Source organism: Aulonocara stuartgranti (assembly GCF_965226115.1).
Source record: "Aulonocara stuartgranti genome assembly, chromosome: 18".
Classification (NCBI taxonomy): Eukaryota; Metazoa; Chordata; class Actinopteri; order Cichliformes; family Cichlidae; genus Aulonocara; species Aulonocara stuartgranti.
Genome location: NC_138954.1, coordinates 24241679 through 24261001, shown reverse-complemented (window position 1 = coordinate 24261001; position 19323 = coordinate 24241679). Strand labels below are relative to the sequence as shown.

At 42.4% G+C, this 19323-nt stretch overlaps 1 protein-coding gene across 10 annotated transcripts in view; it reads right to left on the bottom strand.

Annotated features, from left to right (window-relative positions):
- Positions 1-3354: 3354 nt before the first annotated feature.
- Positions 3355-19323, bottom strand: part of st3gal3b (ST3 beta-galactoside alpha-2,3-sialyltransferase 3b) — a 39616-nt gene continuing 23647 nt past the window's right edge. For all 10 annotated transcript variants that reach the window (XM_082514194.1, XM_082514197.1, XM_082514190.1 and 7 more), the window contains 3 exons: positions 10933-11079; positions 9003-9149; positions 3355-6185 (listed from right to left, as the gene is read on the bottom strand). In XM_082514194.1, coding sequence (XP_082370320.1) covers positions 6096-6185; positions 9003-9149; positions 10933-11079 — 384 coding nt within the window. In that variant the 3' untranslated portion in view covers positions 3355-6095. The remainder of the gene's footprint in view (positions 6186-9002; positions 9150-10932; positions 11080-19323) is intronic.

Sequence of the window (19323 nt, the reverse complement as noted above, 5' to 3'; positions counted from 1 at the left end):
CTGCAATCCAAATCAAGCACCTTTCCCACTCCTTCTCCATCCTATAGGGTTTATCCCATTCTTCTCTGTTACCCCACTCCACCCACCCACCCACATTCACACGAAAAGGCCCTCAAGCAGAGGCACTCCCTGCAGGGCAAACACTGAGGCCCGCTGAGCACAAAGACTGGGTAAATAGCTGTCCTCTGCAGGCCCACTCTGCTGAGGCAGAGACAAATGCAGGGAGGTTCCCTGGTCTATGCCAAAGTACTATTAATAGTAGCAACCAACAAGGCAACAAAGCGCACAGCTGAGGTGCCTGACATGCAGGAATGTACCATCAGATAAGAAAGATGAGCTCAGCAACAACAGGAGAAAAGGTAGACCCGCCAGGATCATAAAATTCTGGAATATTTGGGACTTACTGATGAATCAAAGATGTCAAAACAAGTGTTTAGAGATGTCAAAACTGAACTTTGTTTGATTCCTTCAATATGCCTGAAGCAGTTTTCACACATATCATCTCTATCTGCCAAATTATGTAAGTTTCCCTCCTTGGTAGAGCCAGGCACCACTTCAAATGAGGCCGCAAGCAGGTGGCAGTTTGAGCAGAGGGCACGACAAATCCAAGTGTGTCTAACGAGTGTGTCCACATCATCCATCATTGTGAGCTATGGCGATGAACTTGTTCAGTATTGTTAAAGGGAATTACAGCATGACACTGTTTGTACACCTACAGTTAAACCCCATGCAAGCAAAACACACACATTTCCAGGCCATACAAACACAAACACACACGCAGGCACTGGATTACTGCAAAAAGTGATTGCATGTATTTGAACTACCGCAAATGGCTTGTTGACCTATAATTTCAAGCCATTTTGAGCAAGAAAGATCATTCCGATTACAAGGTAACAGCTGGAATAAATATTTGGCGACATCAATTTCATATACCCTTTATTTATGCAGGTAAAATAAGTGTCATTGACATTAAAATGTCTTTTTTTAAGAGAGATCTGGCCGAGAGGGAAGCAGAAATTGCAACTAACAGTTCTATCGAGGTATTGGACTGGATTGATTGTAATGTAGGTTATAGAGATACTTGCAAAACAGGTCATTTCTTTATTTTATATATAATCCCTTCTTAATTCCTGTTGGCTGCAGTCTACTTAGCAATATAAGCAAAGGTATTACACATAGAAAACACAGAGAAGCATTGGAAATCACTTTTTGGGAGACAGAGGGGAGAGAGAAGAGTGCTGTCATGTGAAGGAGACTCGGAGTATATTTTTGTATTCTCTCCAACGTTTCTCTGGTCTCTTCTGGAGGCACAGGTCACTGCCCCTGTCGCCCATTTGTCCTTTCTTTATCCAAAAGGTGACTCTCTTTTCTTGGGCTTCTTCCCACATTTAAATTTGTTTTCACTTTTCAAGTGGGAACTCCTCTCTTCCAATACTCTGACTTTAAAGCCCCCAGGCCACACCTGTGAGAGAGAGAGAGAGAGAGCACAATGAAGCTCGGAGAGCAGCAAAACAGCAGATTGCACAGCACCCCGTTTCCACATTAGCTCAACAAGTGTACACACGGCGCTGATAAATCTCCAGTAATTACCGCCTCATCCCAGCATTTCAAAGCTGCATTCCTGCAGGCGTCCACCAGATTTGTTGTATCATTGTTCATACAAACAAATCATAAAGCAAAGCGTCGGCATGTGGCTTGATTGGGGCTGCTATTATGGATGGATGGAGCGTGCGCAGAGTAAACAGCGGTGAAACTTCACAGTGTCAGTGGCTTCAGTTCTATCTCTCGAGGCACAGCTGAAGGGATGAGCTAAGGAATCAAATCAATCAATAGTCAAACGTCTATGCACACAAGGTTTTGTTTATTGCTTTGGATAATCAAGAATCGGGCCAGGAAATACTACTAATAATATATATTTATTTTCCTCTGAGAATAAAATATCCATTAAAATATATACATATACATCTTTCCATCCATAATCCAATACGTATCAACTTTCAGCTGATCTAGAATGAGCCACAGCAGAGGACAAGTTCAGATGCCGACGGGAAAGGAAGACACATCCATCTGCATTACAGGAGCATGACAGGCCCTGTAGGTGTGTCCGATCCACAGACAAAGGTAAACGACACTGTGTGGGAATGTTCATCTCAGCTGACCCGGCATTAGCTAAACAGAGCAGGGGAAGAGAGAAACGGGTGTCTGAATGGGTGTTTTCACCCTCTCCAACTTTCTTTTTACGAGGAGTTTGAATTTCAGGCTCAGAGGTCGTGGCCTCTCTGTTCCAAGCCTTCAGAGAGGAGGTGGGGCCAGGGGGAACCTGTCGCTCAGAATAAAAAGTCCGTCGGCTGAAGAGGTGCAGGCCTGCTCATACCCTGTCTACCGGACCAGCGAAAGCAGCCTCCTCCAGCCAGCCGGGCCGGCCAGCTGCCTCGGGGAGATCCCAGGTGGCAAATATTCCCCTTGCTGCAGGGAGGGAGAGAGCACTCGACCCCACCCTTGTGGACGTCTGGAAATTTGTCGAGTCAGGGTAGCTCGAGTTCTGCGGTTGCGGTGACCAGTGAGACGTGACTTGTGTGTGTGTGTGTGTGTAAGGGGGGGCAAGTTTCTGGCACCCCATTAACAGCAGGATGGGATGGGACGCTGTGGAGGCGCTTTAAGGGCCCTCGGCGTCTTGTCTTCCTTCACCTCACAGCTGTGGTTTATGATCACGTTTGTAGGGAAGTGAAAGTTTGTGTGCGGCAGCTGAATAGTACCGTGTATTCATTGTGTGTCTCAAATGAGTCCCTCGTGACTTCCAGTGAAACTTGATCCCTGTTCGCAACGAGCAGGTGAAGAGGGAGAAGTGAACAGTGCAGCAGAGCACAACATGGGAAACGAGTAACAGAGGGAGCGAGATAAACACACAAGAGAAAAAGGAGTGAATTAGAGAGGAAGCCTGGTCGCTGGAGGATTGAAAAATGATTTCCCCGGGCTCTGCAGGTTGGAGATACAGAGCACAGATCAGCGGAGGAAATCCCCTTCTCCGCACTGCTCCATCCCATCCCTCCTTCATCTCCACTGGGTTTCCTGCACTCTGTATCCCCTGAAACGGGAGGAGGCAGACTGTGTTCCAACCTGCTGCACATTTCATGAGGACTGCTCCACTATCAGCATGCCAGACTAAGACACCGAGGGCCACGCCGCAGACATATTTGAGCCCAGAGCTGGCACTTTGTGATAAAAGCTAGATTAAAAGCAGAAGGTGGACCAACCACATCAAATTAATTTCCTGCACAAACAATCAGTTTGGACACTCATGCATGTCTCCAATAAGGTCATTTACAATAAAATGAAAAGACCACACGCACAAAGTTCCATTACAAACCTTTTTATTAGGTAACAGAAAGCCTTTTGTAACTGTATGTGTGTGTGTGTGTGTGCACGTGTGTGTAAAAAAAAGAATTAACACGTTCAATCACTTTGACCTCCTGTTAATGCTTCAAAATTAAAGATTTATAAATACCACGAACAACAAAAGCAAATACATTCTGCTTTATTTTGAACAGATTAGAAGAAAAGAAAAAAGGCAATTTGGACGTAACACATGTGAACTTATCCAGCATTCGTTTAAAAATTAAAATTAAAAACCTAAAAAGTAAGACAGAAATGGGCTCCTTTCCAATTAAGGATCTGCTTAGACTGGTAGCTTTGAAGACTATACTAGTAGTTTTCTGTGTTTTAGGGTTCAAACAGCAAATATTTGATTTTTTTTTTTTAAATCATAGTTTTCAAATGATTTAATGTAAGTAGCCATCTTGTTTATTAAAGTACAATATATACATCATTTCCCCCTAAAACACAAAACAAAACAGTATAGGGCTTCAACTTGACCTTGGATTGTATACAATGTACATACAGTACATACATGAAGTGGACCGGTCCCAAACCCCAGGAATGAGACCTGTCCTGACCCGGAGCTGGAGCTGCGCCTACATACCGGAATCAGCTGCCTTTGTTCTCTTTCACAGCAGTCACACTCCTCGCTACAGCTTCCAGGTGATGAGGTGTAAGGCACTGACAGTGCCTCATGATAGTGCAATGCTCAGATGTTCCCTGTACCTTTTGCTCTCAGACAAAGGCCCAAACGGGGCCCAGTTTTCCAAAAAAGAAAAAAGTATCCATTTTCAAACCCAGGAGAACCATTCCGAAAGGAACTGTGCATGGCGTGACGATGCACGACCCTGGCAGCGTGTGGAAACTAATGAGCATGAAGGAAACAAAAATAGCAATGCATCACGCGCGTGTGTGTATGTGTATACAATCTACACTTCCAATAGAAGAGTTAAAAAGACAGAAAACTGGAGAAAACCCTATTCACAAAAAAAGTAAAATAAACCCTGCTTTGGTAAAGCAGTTTTTAAAATGCACCATCACTATATAAAGCTGATTATCGCATTCATATAATATGATGAACATATGCATCTTCTCGCTCTCCCTCACTGTTTGAAGGAGATTGCGCGCGCGTGCGTGTGTGTGTGTGTGTGTGTGTGATATCACGAATATGTTCAATGTTAAAATACAGAGAAGCCTGCAACAGGATCTCCATGTGAGAAGTGCAAAGGCCTCAGCAGCACATTAATTTCAAACTGAAGGTGGCATTTATCACCTGTGGAACTTTTTTTTTTCCTTTCTTTCTTAACGCCCGCTGTCACAGAAGGTCACATGTATTGTGTTAACAAACGCTGCATAAAACAAAGAAAATGAAGAGGTGCAGACATTTAACACCCATCCAGTTGAAAGCAGATTCAGTCGCACGGTTACTTCTGCCACAAGCCTAGATGATGCTGCAGTCTCTGGGGAAGCACATGGTGCTGAAGTTTAAAGCACAAATGCAAACTTTTGTTTAGAACAGAAAGCAGGCCTGCCTGTGACCAAAACACTGGGACTTTGGAACAAAATAAATAAACAAAAAACAATAATATATATTCCACAATCTAAGAGTTCACCATTTAGTGAAGAACAAAACCTCTGCAGCAACAGGAGAATGGAAAAGGGATGCCATAAAACACCCTGGATCACTTTATGTCTCATGAACAAAGATAGGATTAAGTAAGAGGAGACTGCAGTGTCTTACTTTCTCTCTTACAGGTGGTCAACTTTAAAAACTACAAAAGATAGCATCTTTATTGAAAAAAAGAAGATGTAGAGTTTTAAAATACCTCACATAAACTTCAATTTTAAATACCTCAAAGAGCTTCAGTCTTCATTAATATTTAGCTTTTTGGTGGCTTCTTACCTGATGCAAACAGCATGAGGAGCCGCAAGCTTATATTAGTGTGTCAAAGCAACACCAGTCTTTGTGACAGGTGGGGGGTGTCAGGGATCATCTGGTGGAGCACGTGTTAGTTTTTAAGTCAGGACAGAATGGGGGGAAAAAAATGAATGAATGAAGTAGTGACAGACGAGGATCAGGGCAGCTGCTGCAGCGCTTTAAAAAGCACAGTAAAAATTATTTTTGATATTTACAATGAGGAACAAGAATACATTCAGGCAGCAGAAGGAGAGGGGGGTGGCCTCTTCTCTCTACGAGGTACATTTGGCACTGCTAATATTCAACCATCCCCACACATTCTAATAGTCCTTCTCCATCCCTTTGTCTTCTGTCTCTTCACCAGACTGACCGGAACATCAAGCTAAACTCTGACTTCTGTGGGTCATAAAGTGTCACCTCTGCTCTTACTGTTCATTCATGTAATACTCGGGGCTTTGAAGTGGTAAACACTGCAGTGTGGGGCCGGCGGAGCGTTCCTGCGAATGTCTTTTGATAAGACGCAAAACTATGCAGATCCAGTGCTCCCCCCATGCTCGTTTCCCCCCGCTTCAATCAGCAAGAGTCTTTGGTTCAGAAGGCACGTGTGTGCGCGTCTCTCCACAGAATCCCTCCTGTATTTTATTCTTTTTTAAATATCCTTTGATATAAAAACCCCGGCAGTGTGCAGGCCACCCGGACTCGAGGGTTTTTTTTTTCCTTCTTCAAAAAGTCAATCCATTTCCCAGCTTCCTGCTAGTAGTCTTTTGGGAATGGCGGAGGGAGACTGTGGGCGGGTGTAAACTTAGATACCATTGGTCAGATCTTTGATGACGTTTGCCTTCACCAGCTTACGAAGGAACTCCTTTTCCTTGGATATGTTGTGTGTCCATGACTGCAGGATAATCAAAGGAAAGGACATGTTCAGAAAGATACAACATCACAGATGAAACACGAGGATAAGTGGTGGGAGGAGGCATATTAAACAGCACATTTTCCAACAGTGCCAGACAAAACTGTATGTTAAGTTTAGGGTTACTATATCCCCAGTGTCTATACATGTGGGTGTTCAAGTGTACAACAATGGAGCATGTGTTAAGCCATGGTGGTCAGTCTTCTGTCCTGCTGTGCTATAAGAATTCAGTCCAGTGGGATAGTTAGGGATAAAAGGAGAAGGAATATATAGAGAAAGGAGGCACAGGGTGGAGGAAGAGACCTATGAGAGAGAATGAAAAAAAGTGGAGAGCTTCAAGACTCTCTTATAAGGTCTGGCTGTGTGTCTGTCTGGGTCAAGCCTCCTACAATTACATGATGGGAAACGCCACAGCCTGAAAGAACAATAACCTGCAGTTTTCGCAGAAGTCAACAGCAAAATTACAATGACATTTAAAATACAATAACAACAATAACAACCTGCTGGCAACCACTGGTTGGGAGAGAAAAGCGTGTATTCCGCGACCAGTTGGCAAATATTTACTTAAGGTTACGTGCAATCGCTATCATTAAAAAGGTCCACCATGAAAAGCTCCTTCCAGCTGCTTTGGTCGCTAGCAGATTTGGTTGCCAGTAATTTGTGAATATTTGCACACAAGTTGGCGTTTTTCATGTAAACTACTCAGAGGTAGCGAAACTGAAAAGTGCACCTTGTGGGGTCGTCATCTAATATGGAATCCAGCATGTAAGCACTCGAGACAGTTTGCTCTATTTGCTTTTAGCTTCCACTCTGGCTGGTTTTATGGTGTTTCATTAGCTTTAATGACGATCCGCTGTGGTGACCCCTATAGGAAGCAGCTAAAAGACGAGGAGGAGCAGGGTAGAAAAAAACCCCAATGCCTTCCCAGCTTCACTAAAAGTCTGTCCGTATCCACTTTGCACACATGACACGGGACAGACAGGGCAACATATGCATTGGTTGCAATCATGTCTTTGGGTAACTTCCAAATAATAACTGTAAGACTTTATTCCTCTTCGACTTCTTTCTTTAGTGAAACTCCACATGACAAAAATGTTAAAGTTGCGACCATAAAATCAAAACTGGAAGATGAGCAGAAAGATGCCAATGGCTCCACAGCCTCAGGTCATCATTCTCTGTGGGTTTTCACAGTCATTTCATCAACTATTGATCCGATCAGTTTAAATTAGATCATTTCCAAGCACAGCTTTGAGATGACAAAAATGAGGATGCATAGATAGACATGTATTGTGGATTTTAATCCTCCACCCAGACAGTTAAAGAACAGGCCTAAGTTCTAAAGTTCCAGAAAAATCAAAACCTCAGGCGCTGGTTAAGCTTTCCAAACAACAGAGATAAAAAAAATGAAAGGCTAAAAACATTAACATTAATTAGCCATGTATGGCTGATGATGACAATGCTGATGAAGATGATGACAATAAATGCCAAAGGTTTACTGGGAGTTTAGACAAAGGTTATCATCATACTGAGCTCATGGTTTACACATGTCAGCGCAGGGGTGACATCTCTGATTCAGCTCGGTTTCAGTGTAAACACAGAGATCCAGACGTGATGGAGCAGAGAGAGCTCCGTCATGAGGACGTTTAGAAAACGATCGTTTAAGTGACTGATGAAAGACCGTTCCCACTTCAATCTAAAAATTTAGTTCGACGATTTTCATTTTTCATCTTTCATGAATTTATGTTTTAATTTATCAGGAAGTTTCACCAATCTTTCATTTTGTTTATGGTTTAATATACGTACGGGTTTGTTTCCCTTTTTTCCCCCCCAGACATTTTCTCTGGTTTCCACTAATCTGTGCTCTTAATCTTTCATGAAAGCAGCTCTGACTTAATTTTCCAAGTCAAATGGGACGTAAAGTTACAGACAGGTGACAAATTAAGAGAATTGCCTGAGCTCTTAAACCTCAGTATCGAGGTGGCCGTTACTCTCTTGTGGCCATGTGGCTGGCATGCTTTTCCTCTTTGAAGCATCACTCCACAACAAGCTGTTTAGTGATTGCTTTCATCTTACAATGTAGCATTTCCTGATTCTGATGGGCGTAGTCTACATCCATCTGAAGGGCACGAGGGGTCACTGAATGGTTTAAAAAGTATTGAAATACTGTGTATTGCATACTATGGCATTTACACATCTTAACTATAGAAGATATTGGATCAGTGAAGGGATATTTTTTGGAAAGTTAATCCTTTCACAAAACATCCAGAGACTTTGAGCTGATGGCGCAGTTATCAGACAAAATGTTCCTGACACCTCTGCAGCTTTAACAGTCCCTTGTAATCTTAAATATTTGTAGAACAACCATTAGCTAACTGCAAAGAGCTGTTTAGCACTCCGGAGCACCTCCAAGCATTTTTTCTTCCCATAAGCTCATAACGGTTATAATTTTGGCTTTAAAGAAGAAAAAAAATGGGAGAAGTTGAACCCCAAAAGAATTCTTGGACTAATATTACCATAAGTCCAAACAGTGACTGCTTTGTAGTGAATGTATTTTGGCTGTAGGCCATTTCACGTCCCCCTCGCACTCCTTCACAGGAGTGGTGGTCCCTCCTAATCAAAGTCTACAGTTGTTACTTTGGTTATTCTACTGTGGCCAAAGGGTAAGGAGCAGCTAGAATATATTGTTCTCATTAGGAATGAGCCCACGTCGTTCCGCATTTCATTTAAAGAAATCTTAAAGAGTGCCTCCAATGCTGGATTACCCTGTAGTGAAATAAGTGCTGATGTGCGAACGCTCACCTCTTTAATGGCGGACATCTTGACAGACTCGTAGTAGTGCAGAGGTGCGTAGGGCTTGTTCATGTCGTAACCAAAACCAGCCACCGCCACCTCGTCGCAGTTGTGCAGTGCCATTGTTATAGCAACAGTCCCCAAAGTTGGAATGTTCTGTGGCAGAAACACAGGTGCGGGCAACACACACACACACACACACACACACACACACACACACACAGAAAAACAGGTATGACAAAAGAAAATCTACCCTATTATTATTATAATTTTCTCATTGCATCTGACACAGATGTATTCTACCACTCTCGTATCTGCTTCCCTCCCTCCGTCTTCGGTACTTCTGTCTTTGTTCTACTTCACTGCTGCTAACTGACTCTGAACACTTGGTGATTAACTATTACCTTTGAGATGTGATGCCTGTAAACCCCTGCTACGACACGCTGAGCTACAGGGTTGAAGCTGTGCTTCCTAACCGCCCTGGGGTGCCAGAGATCTGGGATTTGGGGGGGTAGGTAAAAGGGCCTCTGTGTGTTTGATTGTGTGTGAGGATGTTGCAGAACAACAGAGGGTGTGTGTGTGTGTGTGTGTGTGTGTGGGGGGGGGGGAATGCAGGGTGCAGAAGAAAGCAGAGGGAGGGAGGCCCTATTTAAATCATTACCCTGATTTGCAGCCCTCAGGGTAGGTGGAGCTGAACCAGCAGCTGGCCAACCCCCCACTGCATGTTCTAATAAGAGATTATTTTACACACATGCAGCCACACACACTCAACATAAACACCAGTATAACAAATAGTCCTCCTCATTAATTTCCATGTACATAAACATACACTGTGATGGTCAGAGGAGAAACGGTAAAGTGTTTCTAGGGAAAGAATGTGCCAAATCATACAACTCTGCAGCCAGACAGCCCTGCAAACACCCAGACACAAACACAAACGTGCACACAGATCATCATGCACTCGCTCTCTTACGCACAAACACACACATATATAATGTGATGCCCACATGTTCAACACATGTTGCAGAGCTGAGTTCATGCAGGGGTGTTCTTGGTGGCCCCCAGAGGGTGGTGTTAGGGTGATACACTCCTCATGTCCCCTCCAATTCCCCCTATCCCCCCTTTACTTGCCAAGTGTACACAGACACATACACACACACACTATATACACTTGCACACCAGTATTTAATTTCAAACAGTCTGATGTTTAGTTTGTAATTTTTCTGCTCTGCAATCGATTTGATAGCCACCAATTTAAATTTCATCACTTTACTTCTTAAACAAAATATTCTCTGGTTAAAGGGATGACACGGCAGAGGGATCCACCCTGGCGCCGGGTTACAGCGAGTATTCACTAGTTTTTAATGTACCGAAGTAAAATGCAGTGAAAGATCGGAACGCTTTAGATCCGTGGCTCCCTAATCGCAGCTCCTGTTCCAAGAATGAACTCTGCTCATAACTTACAGCAAAATAAGCCCCTAAATGGCTCCAGAATCAGCAGATTATATAACATGTGTATATTTTCTTCAATTAGTTACTTAAAAAAGAAAAAGGAAAAAGACTCTTGTGTAAGCAGGGCGCAGACGAGTGGGACTGTAATTATTCTGCATTTCATTTGGAAACACAGTCCAATCCCCTCCCCATTCTTTCTGGATATCGAGCTCTCATTCTCTTACAAAAACAGATGAACGTCTCATCTATGCATACAAAGTCGATATCTGATGTAGCCTACGTAACTGGCCGACGCCGTTGCCAGCATTTATCCTTGTCTGGACTGCACAGTTACATTTCAAGGGGGGTGCACATCAGGTTACACCACTGGACACAGTGCAGGTTTTTTTTTTGTTTGTTTGTTTTTGTTTTTTTTAAGAAGGGTGTGCAGTTACAACATACCTACAGTGAAGGTTTAAAACAAAAGTAAAGTTCCACTGTTACTTACTCCTTTGCCCATTAGGCCATTGTTGAATGGCAGGCCAATGAACTGGAAGGCAGCCTCCTGGATGAAGTAGGGGTTGAGGATTCTCATCTCTGTCGGCTCCCGAGGCACAGACTGAGCCACAGACTTCCAAAAGCCATCTGTGCCCCTCTGAAAAGTAAAAAGATGGAGGACAGCAGAAAAAGGTCAGTTTGTGTATGGTAAAGAATTTATTTTACACTGTCAGATTAGAGACATGTCACAGAGGCACAAATGGGAAAAAACAAAAAACAACAACTAAAGGTTTCAATTGATGGCATTGGTGATAGGCAACTAAAATTTACCAACCAAACATCAACAAAAGATTATCCTCCTTAAACAAAGAAGCAAACCAGAAGCCAGGCTCCGTCTACCACTGATTGGGGAAATTACTTCTGGACCTTTAATGAATGAAGGGGAGGTTGGGGGTTGCTGTTTGCAGGACACCAGCAATTTTGACCCATCAGAAGGAAAGTCTAGCAGTTTGTGAGAGATGCAGTTGCCCTAGAGTGGTAACGAGAGGCTGCACTAAAGTCCTCATCAAAGTTTTAGAAGATTTAGATAAGACAATAGTGCGACACACAGTTGAACCTTTAAGGCTTTAGTGCCATTTTCCTTCTGAGAAAGAATACTTCATAATCTAAGTGAACACCAAATAAGGAGAATGATTATAGGTGCTGATAATAGTGCTGCCGTGTTAATATGCACCGACTCTGGAGCAAAACTGCTCCATTACCGTGCGGAGACTTTCTGTTTCCTACAATTTTCTCAGGCTTCTGGAAATATCAATATTAGTGAAATAATTGATTTTGACAAAAAATCTTTTGTAGACCCACTTTTGTCTGAAGTCAGACACCCTGCTGGGAACCTATCCATACTCAACATCTCTGGGTAAATATTGCATTAGAAAGAAAATCACAAAATCACACCTTGACCCGAGGGTGTTCCGAGAGACCTCGGGTCTTTTTACACAAGGAAATCTTCATCAGTCGCAAGCACAACCCGTCAGACATGCTAGTAACACCACCTGAATAAAATTATGCAACTCTAATGAAAGGCACTTGCCCAACTTGGTCCTTCCAGAACAGCCGACTGATATTAATAAACTGAGACAGACAAAAAGCTCCCCCTTGGAGAAGTTTATACATAATGCAAGTGAATCCTGAGTCCTAGCTTCCTTTACTGCATTCAATTCAAATGTTACACTAAATTAACAAGTAACAAATTAACAGTGTGTGATTGACTTGTCTCCTCAGATCCATGAAGCCAATGTGAATCACCTGTTCAAACAGTCAAACACTCGCCTGGGTGCCTTTGATACAGCAATGTGTGTGTGTGTGTGTGTTTGTGTGTTGGCAGAGGCAGTAGCAACAAGTCTGATGGCTTTGTGGGTTCAACAGTGGCGGCTCTTTTTGAACGCAGGCCCAGCTCTGTGCCCTCGGCAAGCCGCGACAGGAACAGCAGCTCATCTCTCCTGTCAACACAGCTTGTGTTTGCCAGAAATCTATTTAGCCGAGCTGTTTGGATGTGTGCAGGTCTGTGTATGCTGAATAAAGAGTGATGCATTTTTTTCTTTATTCTAGGAAGGAGAGCAGCTAATGACACAACACACACACGCACACACACAGCAATGACCTGACATGCACATACACACAAATGTCACAGGGTGGGGATCTCTTTGAAGATCAGACAAGTACAGGTGGTTTTGAGAAATGTATGAGCAATTAGTATGTAAGGATTTGGGATTGTTAGGAAGGATGGGAACGGTGGGTATGTTTATGAGTTCAGGAATGTGGGAAGCTGCTCACAACCCTGTTTTCCAAAACGCTGTAACACTTTGTAACATGTAAACAAAAAACAGACAGCAATGATTTACTTGATCCCAAACTTTGAGAAGGAAAGATATGGTGGATTTCAAAATGCTGTGAAAACTTGGTGAGCAAATGGTTTAGAAAAAAAACAAAACAAAACATAAAACTACAAATGTTTTAGTGATCATAAAAAATATTCAGAGAATTCAGTGGCATTCCTGTGCACAAGAACAAGACTGAAAACAAGTCATGAATGGCTGTGATGTTCAGCCTCGGGCTGCACTGCATTAAAACCAGACAGTTCTGTACAGAGTCAACGCACAGGCTCAGGAACACATCACAGGAGCAGGAAATAAATGTTAAAATACCAAAAGAAAATTATTAATTCCACAGACTTCCTTGTACCTGAGAGATAATTTAAGGTGAATTAAGGGGAAGTGGAAAACTGATCTATTTTTATGGCCAACTTGCGCTTCTACAGAGGCACATTTAGGGCTTGAACATTATATACAGTTTACCAAACCACATCCTGCATGTACTACATTAATATGGCTTTGTAGCAAAATAATCTTGGTGCTTAACTAGCTAGCGTGCAGTAAACACCTGCCACCCACTGGAAACATTTGGTACATTACAAATGAAACATATGCGAGAAGGACGACAAACCGCTGAGCAGAATGAGAAAGAACTTCACTTTCAAACAATAAGCCCTGTTTTGGATGTGTCATTGAAGGTTAAACACACAGCAAAGAACAATGAACATCAAAATGACATAAGATAGGTATCCAGTAAATAAAGAGTAAAAGAAACTGCTTTAAAGCAGCACTGAAAAGGCTGCACTTCCAGCGATGAGTAGCGTACAATCTGTACTTAAAGCTCCTACAAATAGCCTTAAGGGAACAGGATGTGGCTCCCACTGTGGACTAACTGCTAACCTCTGTGTGAGCACGCATTTGTTTCTCAAAACAAAGCGCTGTAACTTTGCCCTAGACACGATAGGAAGCTACGGAAAGAGTCTTTCACACCACTTGCTAATGACGGACGCACACATGCTCAAAGGTGAACACACGTGTACTGCATTGGCTGGCTGGGCTGTCACTGAGCTGTGTTCAAAGAGGAAATGACTGTTTCCGTTCTCCTGTGACAGCTTTATGGTTAAATTGGTTTAGATTATTAGATTTAAGTGTGTGCACAAGGCAGTGTGCTCCAATAAAGCACCTGTTAAAACAAACCTGAACTGGGTGAGTTAATTATTTGCAATGCAAGGAGATAGATCCTAGAGGGGGTCAACATTACTTAGTTACAAAAACTTAAAAATCAGCTTAGTGCCAGTCAACCGTGTTGAGGAAAAGATGATACAACTCCTTGCCGTCTTGTCAGAAGGTGGATCTCAAAGCATAACGAGCCTGAACTGAGCGCAGATGAGCAGAAATGATGAGTTCACAGATTCAACAATTCTCCAAATAACAGGAACAGCAAGCTTATACTTGCTTATACAGCTACATCAAAGCACAGCATACAGCTCGGGCTGGCTTAACCTCAAACTCTGAATTACACACATTTGTCCACTACAGCCAACATTCATGGCATTTCTTGAGAGCTAATTATAAACATTGTTTACCACACAGTGCAGAGAGCTGGAAATGCAGTTCTAAATGTATGCACTGTGTGAGACAATCCCCAGCACTATATCAATGCAGTGATGTTGCGATAATATCTGTGCAATACTGATTTTTCTGTGCTGAGGATGAAGAGGATGTACCAACAGAGCAGTAAGGCTGTTGAGATTAGAAAAGGACTATTATTGATTCCTCGGAAACCACAAACAAAAGCATGTACGATTAAAGTAGATGGCAGAGTACAGGTAACTTGTCAGCTTGAGCTGAAGCCTTACAAAGGCTAAGTGTATTTGTTTTGTGATTTCAAAGCTGCTGGAAAAAAAATCACAATAACATAAACCATTAAAGAAGAAAAAAAAAAAAAGGGATCTTGAATCAGAGGATTAAAGCGTGCCACAGGATGAGGAGAAGTCCTACTGTAAGCCTAAAGATGGAAAGGATCAAACAAATGGAAAAAGTGAAGCAAAAAGGAATGGTACAAGGAAAAAGGTCGTTAACAACAGAGCTAAAAATCTCGAAAAAGGTAACTAAGATCATGTGCTGGTGAGATACCTAAATTAGACTGTCCATAAACATAATGGTATGTATCCTGTGTCCTTGCATAAAAAGGCTCAAATAAGCAACAGCTTTGGTTTAGAGCCTTGCATTGAGAGTTTTTAGCGTGCTTTGGTTTCATTGTGGTTTCCAGCCCAAACCAAAACTGAACTCACCTTAAAACTAAAGTGGTCCGCTGTGTTAAGTGAAACAGCCAGCTCAGTCTATAGCTTCTGGGGGTCCGAGCAAAAAGTGCAGACACACGGAACAACAATGAAATATGGGGGATAAAGGGAAAAAGGTTTCACATTTGCAGGATTACTACAAGTGGCTTTAAATGCCTTCAGCGTAAACCATCTGCCACAAGCAGTGAAACCAAACAATCTCGTCACCAGAAGCGGTTTTCAGTTTTAGCTTACATGTGACTACTCTTCAGATTGATCTCAGAGTATTGCTTCAATAGCAACGAATGGCCTTACTTCCCTGATTGACAACCGTAACACTTTTTGGAGTTTTTCAATCCTGTAAACTTACCGAGCGAGAATGTGTTTGCGTTTGATGTTTGTGCCGTGGAGCTGCACGGCTCAGACGAGGTGGACCGAATTTCCGGAGGGCCGACTTAAAGCAATTTTGAAAACGAAACGGCAGCCCCAAACTGCGAACAATCACAATTACAGCTGCCTGGAGGTCATTAGCACTGTGTACATGTCAGGTCTCTGAGTTTACAAGTGGTAGTGTCTTACCACTTAAGTGCTCCTCTGAAGAGGAGCCATTTGTGCAAGAATGTCTGAATGGAGGGAGGTAGCAGTAAAACTTGGAGGTGCGCAGCAGGGGATTACAGTTACTAAAGGTCCACTTATAATATTCCCCCTCTTTGTTTTTAGGAGGGAATCTGAAGCGGTCCCCGATTTGTGTTTTTTGTTTTCTTGACACATACCACAACCTCTCCTCCCATTGAGGTCACAGTGATTGATCGATTCCTGGTCTCTCTGAGGTTATTCGGTATGGGAAGCACAAATCTTCAAACTTCCACGATTGCAAAGATGAAAATCGTGCCAATGCTTCACCGCTTCACAACACTACAACCTTTAAAACCAGCAGGTGCAGCAAAGTCTCTGGGAAATAACAGGTGACGTGTTGAAAGATCACAAGCAGTGTCACAAGGATCTGCTTGTATCTCATTATATATATATAAAAAAAAACAAAAACAAATGAATAAAAAACTAAACAAAAACACAACAACACAAACATTGGTTCTTTTGGTGACCTTTTGACAATTAATAGGTCGCCTTAAACTCTCATAAATACATCATTAATCAACATCCACTCTATTGGAACACAGCACCAAAGGAACCCAGTGTACAGGTCCCAGTGTAAATCACAGCAGGCTATGTAGGTGAAGCACTTCTGAAACACAACACTCGTGGCAATCAGTGACATCCGGACACCACGTTAGTCACTTGGTTCACGTTCAGAATCCATGTTTACAAGTATGTAAATGTTTATGAATGCATGTATGCATGCAACTGGGGGATTCTCCACAGATGTTTGGGCTTAAAAGAAGAGCCATATACCTTCCTGCAGTTCATCCACAGTGAAAGGGTTGCAATAAACTTTTTTGGGATAAAATGACAAGTATGTAAACCCAAAAATCTGGGCACCACACGGGGTGACACAGCTCACTGGCTCACACCAGTATTCCAGCCATCGGGAATTTACATTTAAATTTCTCAATAATGTGGAGACCCTTGCCATTCTAGAGACTCGATATTTTAGCTACACTCGATTTTTTTGGCATTACCAAAAGACAGAAATATTGGCTACACTATAGTATTTTGTTACTTTGGAATAAGAACCCCTGGCGGCATTTCTATTAAAGGAGAAGTACTTTCTTCGACAAATTGTCTGCATCCATCATTTATCTCTCTGCCCTGCAGCCAGCAGCGAAAGCTCCTGTAAACAAACAGGAGAGATAGAACACCGACACTCCACCTTCAAACCCCGTGTTTACCACCGGCTGTATATCTTTCACTGGATCTGTTTAAAAATATCCCCACATATACAAACACATGCAGGCTGTGTGTGCATGAACTGTGAGTGCACACTGTGCATGAAGGAGAAAAAAAAATTTGCAAATTAGACCCAGGAGAGAAAAAAAAACTATATCAGCAATCGTGGAAATCGCGTTTGAGCACATGTGTAAACAGCATGTAATGTGGCAATCAACCAGCCTGTTGCCGTTGTGGGGTCCAATTTTAAGGCAGAGTGAGAAAGTTAGCTTGTAATCAGGTAGACAATGAGGGATAAGGGAAATTGGAAGCTTTGTGATGCTTTGGGACTGTGTATGTATTAAAAAGGACAGGCACAATTAGGAAGAAGGATTAGATGTGATCACGACTGGATTTCTTTGCGTGAGTCTGCGTGTTTGTGGAAGTGTCCGAAACTCTAAATAACAGATTGGGAAACTGTCTTGCTAATTTGTATTCTGGCCAGCTTTCCAAGACTGCACTCTAGGCTCATGAAAATCTGCAATAAATGAAGGATAGTCCGGCACATTTACCACCGGCTAGCTGAGTCATTCGGAACTGCGCAAGTGTGTACCACCCACTAACCTTTCAGGGAAAAAAAAAAAATTACACTTGCTTTCATAACCACAGAAGGCAAGTAAAAAAGGTTTTTCATCCCTTCCAGCTCCAAGTATGCAGGTTACACAAAGAAATTCCCGGCTGTGAAAGCTCCCGAAGGACAACTGTCCAGAGTTACATTATGTTACCCTCTAGCATGAACAAAATGGATCGAGTAAAGGGGTGCAGGGGAGGGGGGGGGGGGGGGGGGGGGGGGGCTTGCTGCTACATGATGAGGATTTCCTGCAAATAGTTCTTTACCAAAAGTATGATTGTTTTATTCCATTAAATACCTGTTTGTGTGGTAAGAAGTAAAGGAAAATAGTTTTAAAATAATGAGCACGCATATATTTAAAAAAATTCATTATTACAATTATTTTTTTAAGGAACGTTTTTCCTGAGATCACGGGAGGTGAAATCAAACGTGCAGATAAAAACATCTTGGTGTTTACTCTGCATTTTTCCTGCTGCTAGTGAATGAGATACAATGAAGACAGGATATCAGTCTTTTGACGGGTTTCTTTCATGTTGGTGCCAAGGCAGAAAATCCAACAGCAAACAGATATTGCTCTCCTAGTAACACAAGCAGCTTCATGCTTCACTAAAGGTATATGCTGCATCTTCTTACCAAATAGTTTAATGTGAGCAAACAAATTAAATGCCTGTGTGATGCATTTTTAAATAAGCACATAAAAGCTCGCTGCAGACAGTTCATTTATCATTTAAACCAACGTGACGTGCTACTTATTATACACAACTTTCGAAACTAGTGTCAAATTAAAGCATTCCCTAAACACATCGGCTTACAGTCATAACAACACCTACCACCACTGAGACTTTACCGGGGAGCAACGGTCAGCACTAATGAGGAAGGCAGCCCATTTAACATCTGGACCAAAGCAGTTTAAACCGACAGATTGCACAACTGACCGACTCTGCTATTCTAGGACTGTAGACTCTTAGCAACAAGCCTGAACAGTTAGAGGGGCTTTTTTTTTGGATTGTAATTCTATAAACCACCTCACTACACTGATATCCATTAATGGATTACTTTTACACTGAAAGAGTTTCAAGGGCACAAGCTGCCAAAATAAAAATGGAGCAAACTGTTTAGAATAGCAGTACAGATGAATTGCATTCGATTTCCTGCCATATAAATAGCGTGTCCCATTATGTTCCTGTTTTCTGGAGGTCAAACCTGGGTGTCTGCACATGTGTCAGTTTTATTCTGCCATGCTGTCATCGAGCCTCAAAACAGAAGACACTGATGATATTTCTGTTTCCTGATAATTAACGCATGAGTTGCATTCCTCCTTCCTCAGCAGATCAAAGAGGACTGAGTCAGACGCCGGGGGCCAGATCAATTATCCAGGCAGCCATTTTCACTGTCCTCTCCATCTGACACGCCACAAAAATCTGGGCACTATCAAAGGCTGAAGAAAGCAGTTTTATTTTATTTTACCGTCAACTTCCACTACTCACTCTTTCCTCAGCTGTTAACCCTTTACTCCATTTGACATTATCCTTTCCACCTATCCATTTTCTTTTGTCCTTTAACCAAAATTCACACTACTACTTTGTTTCAGTTTGTTATGCCATACCCTAACTGTATTGTCCATTCCCACCCACCCACCCTTATTCTGTTTTTTTCCACTTGTGACTTTCTATTTTGACAAAAGCCGCCTTGTAAAAATTCCAGCTGGGATACGGTCTCTGAAATTCACTCGGCTGTGTCAGAAAATAAAGCAGGTTTCCCAAATCCTGTGTTTTCTGATGAGACTTTTTTTC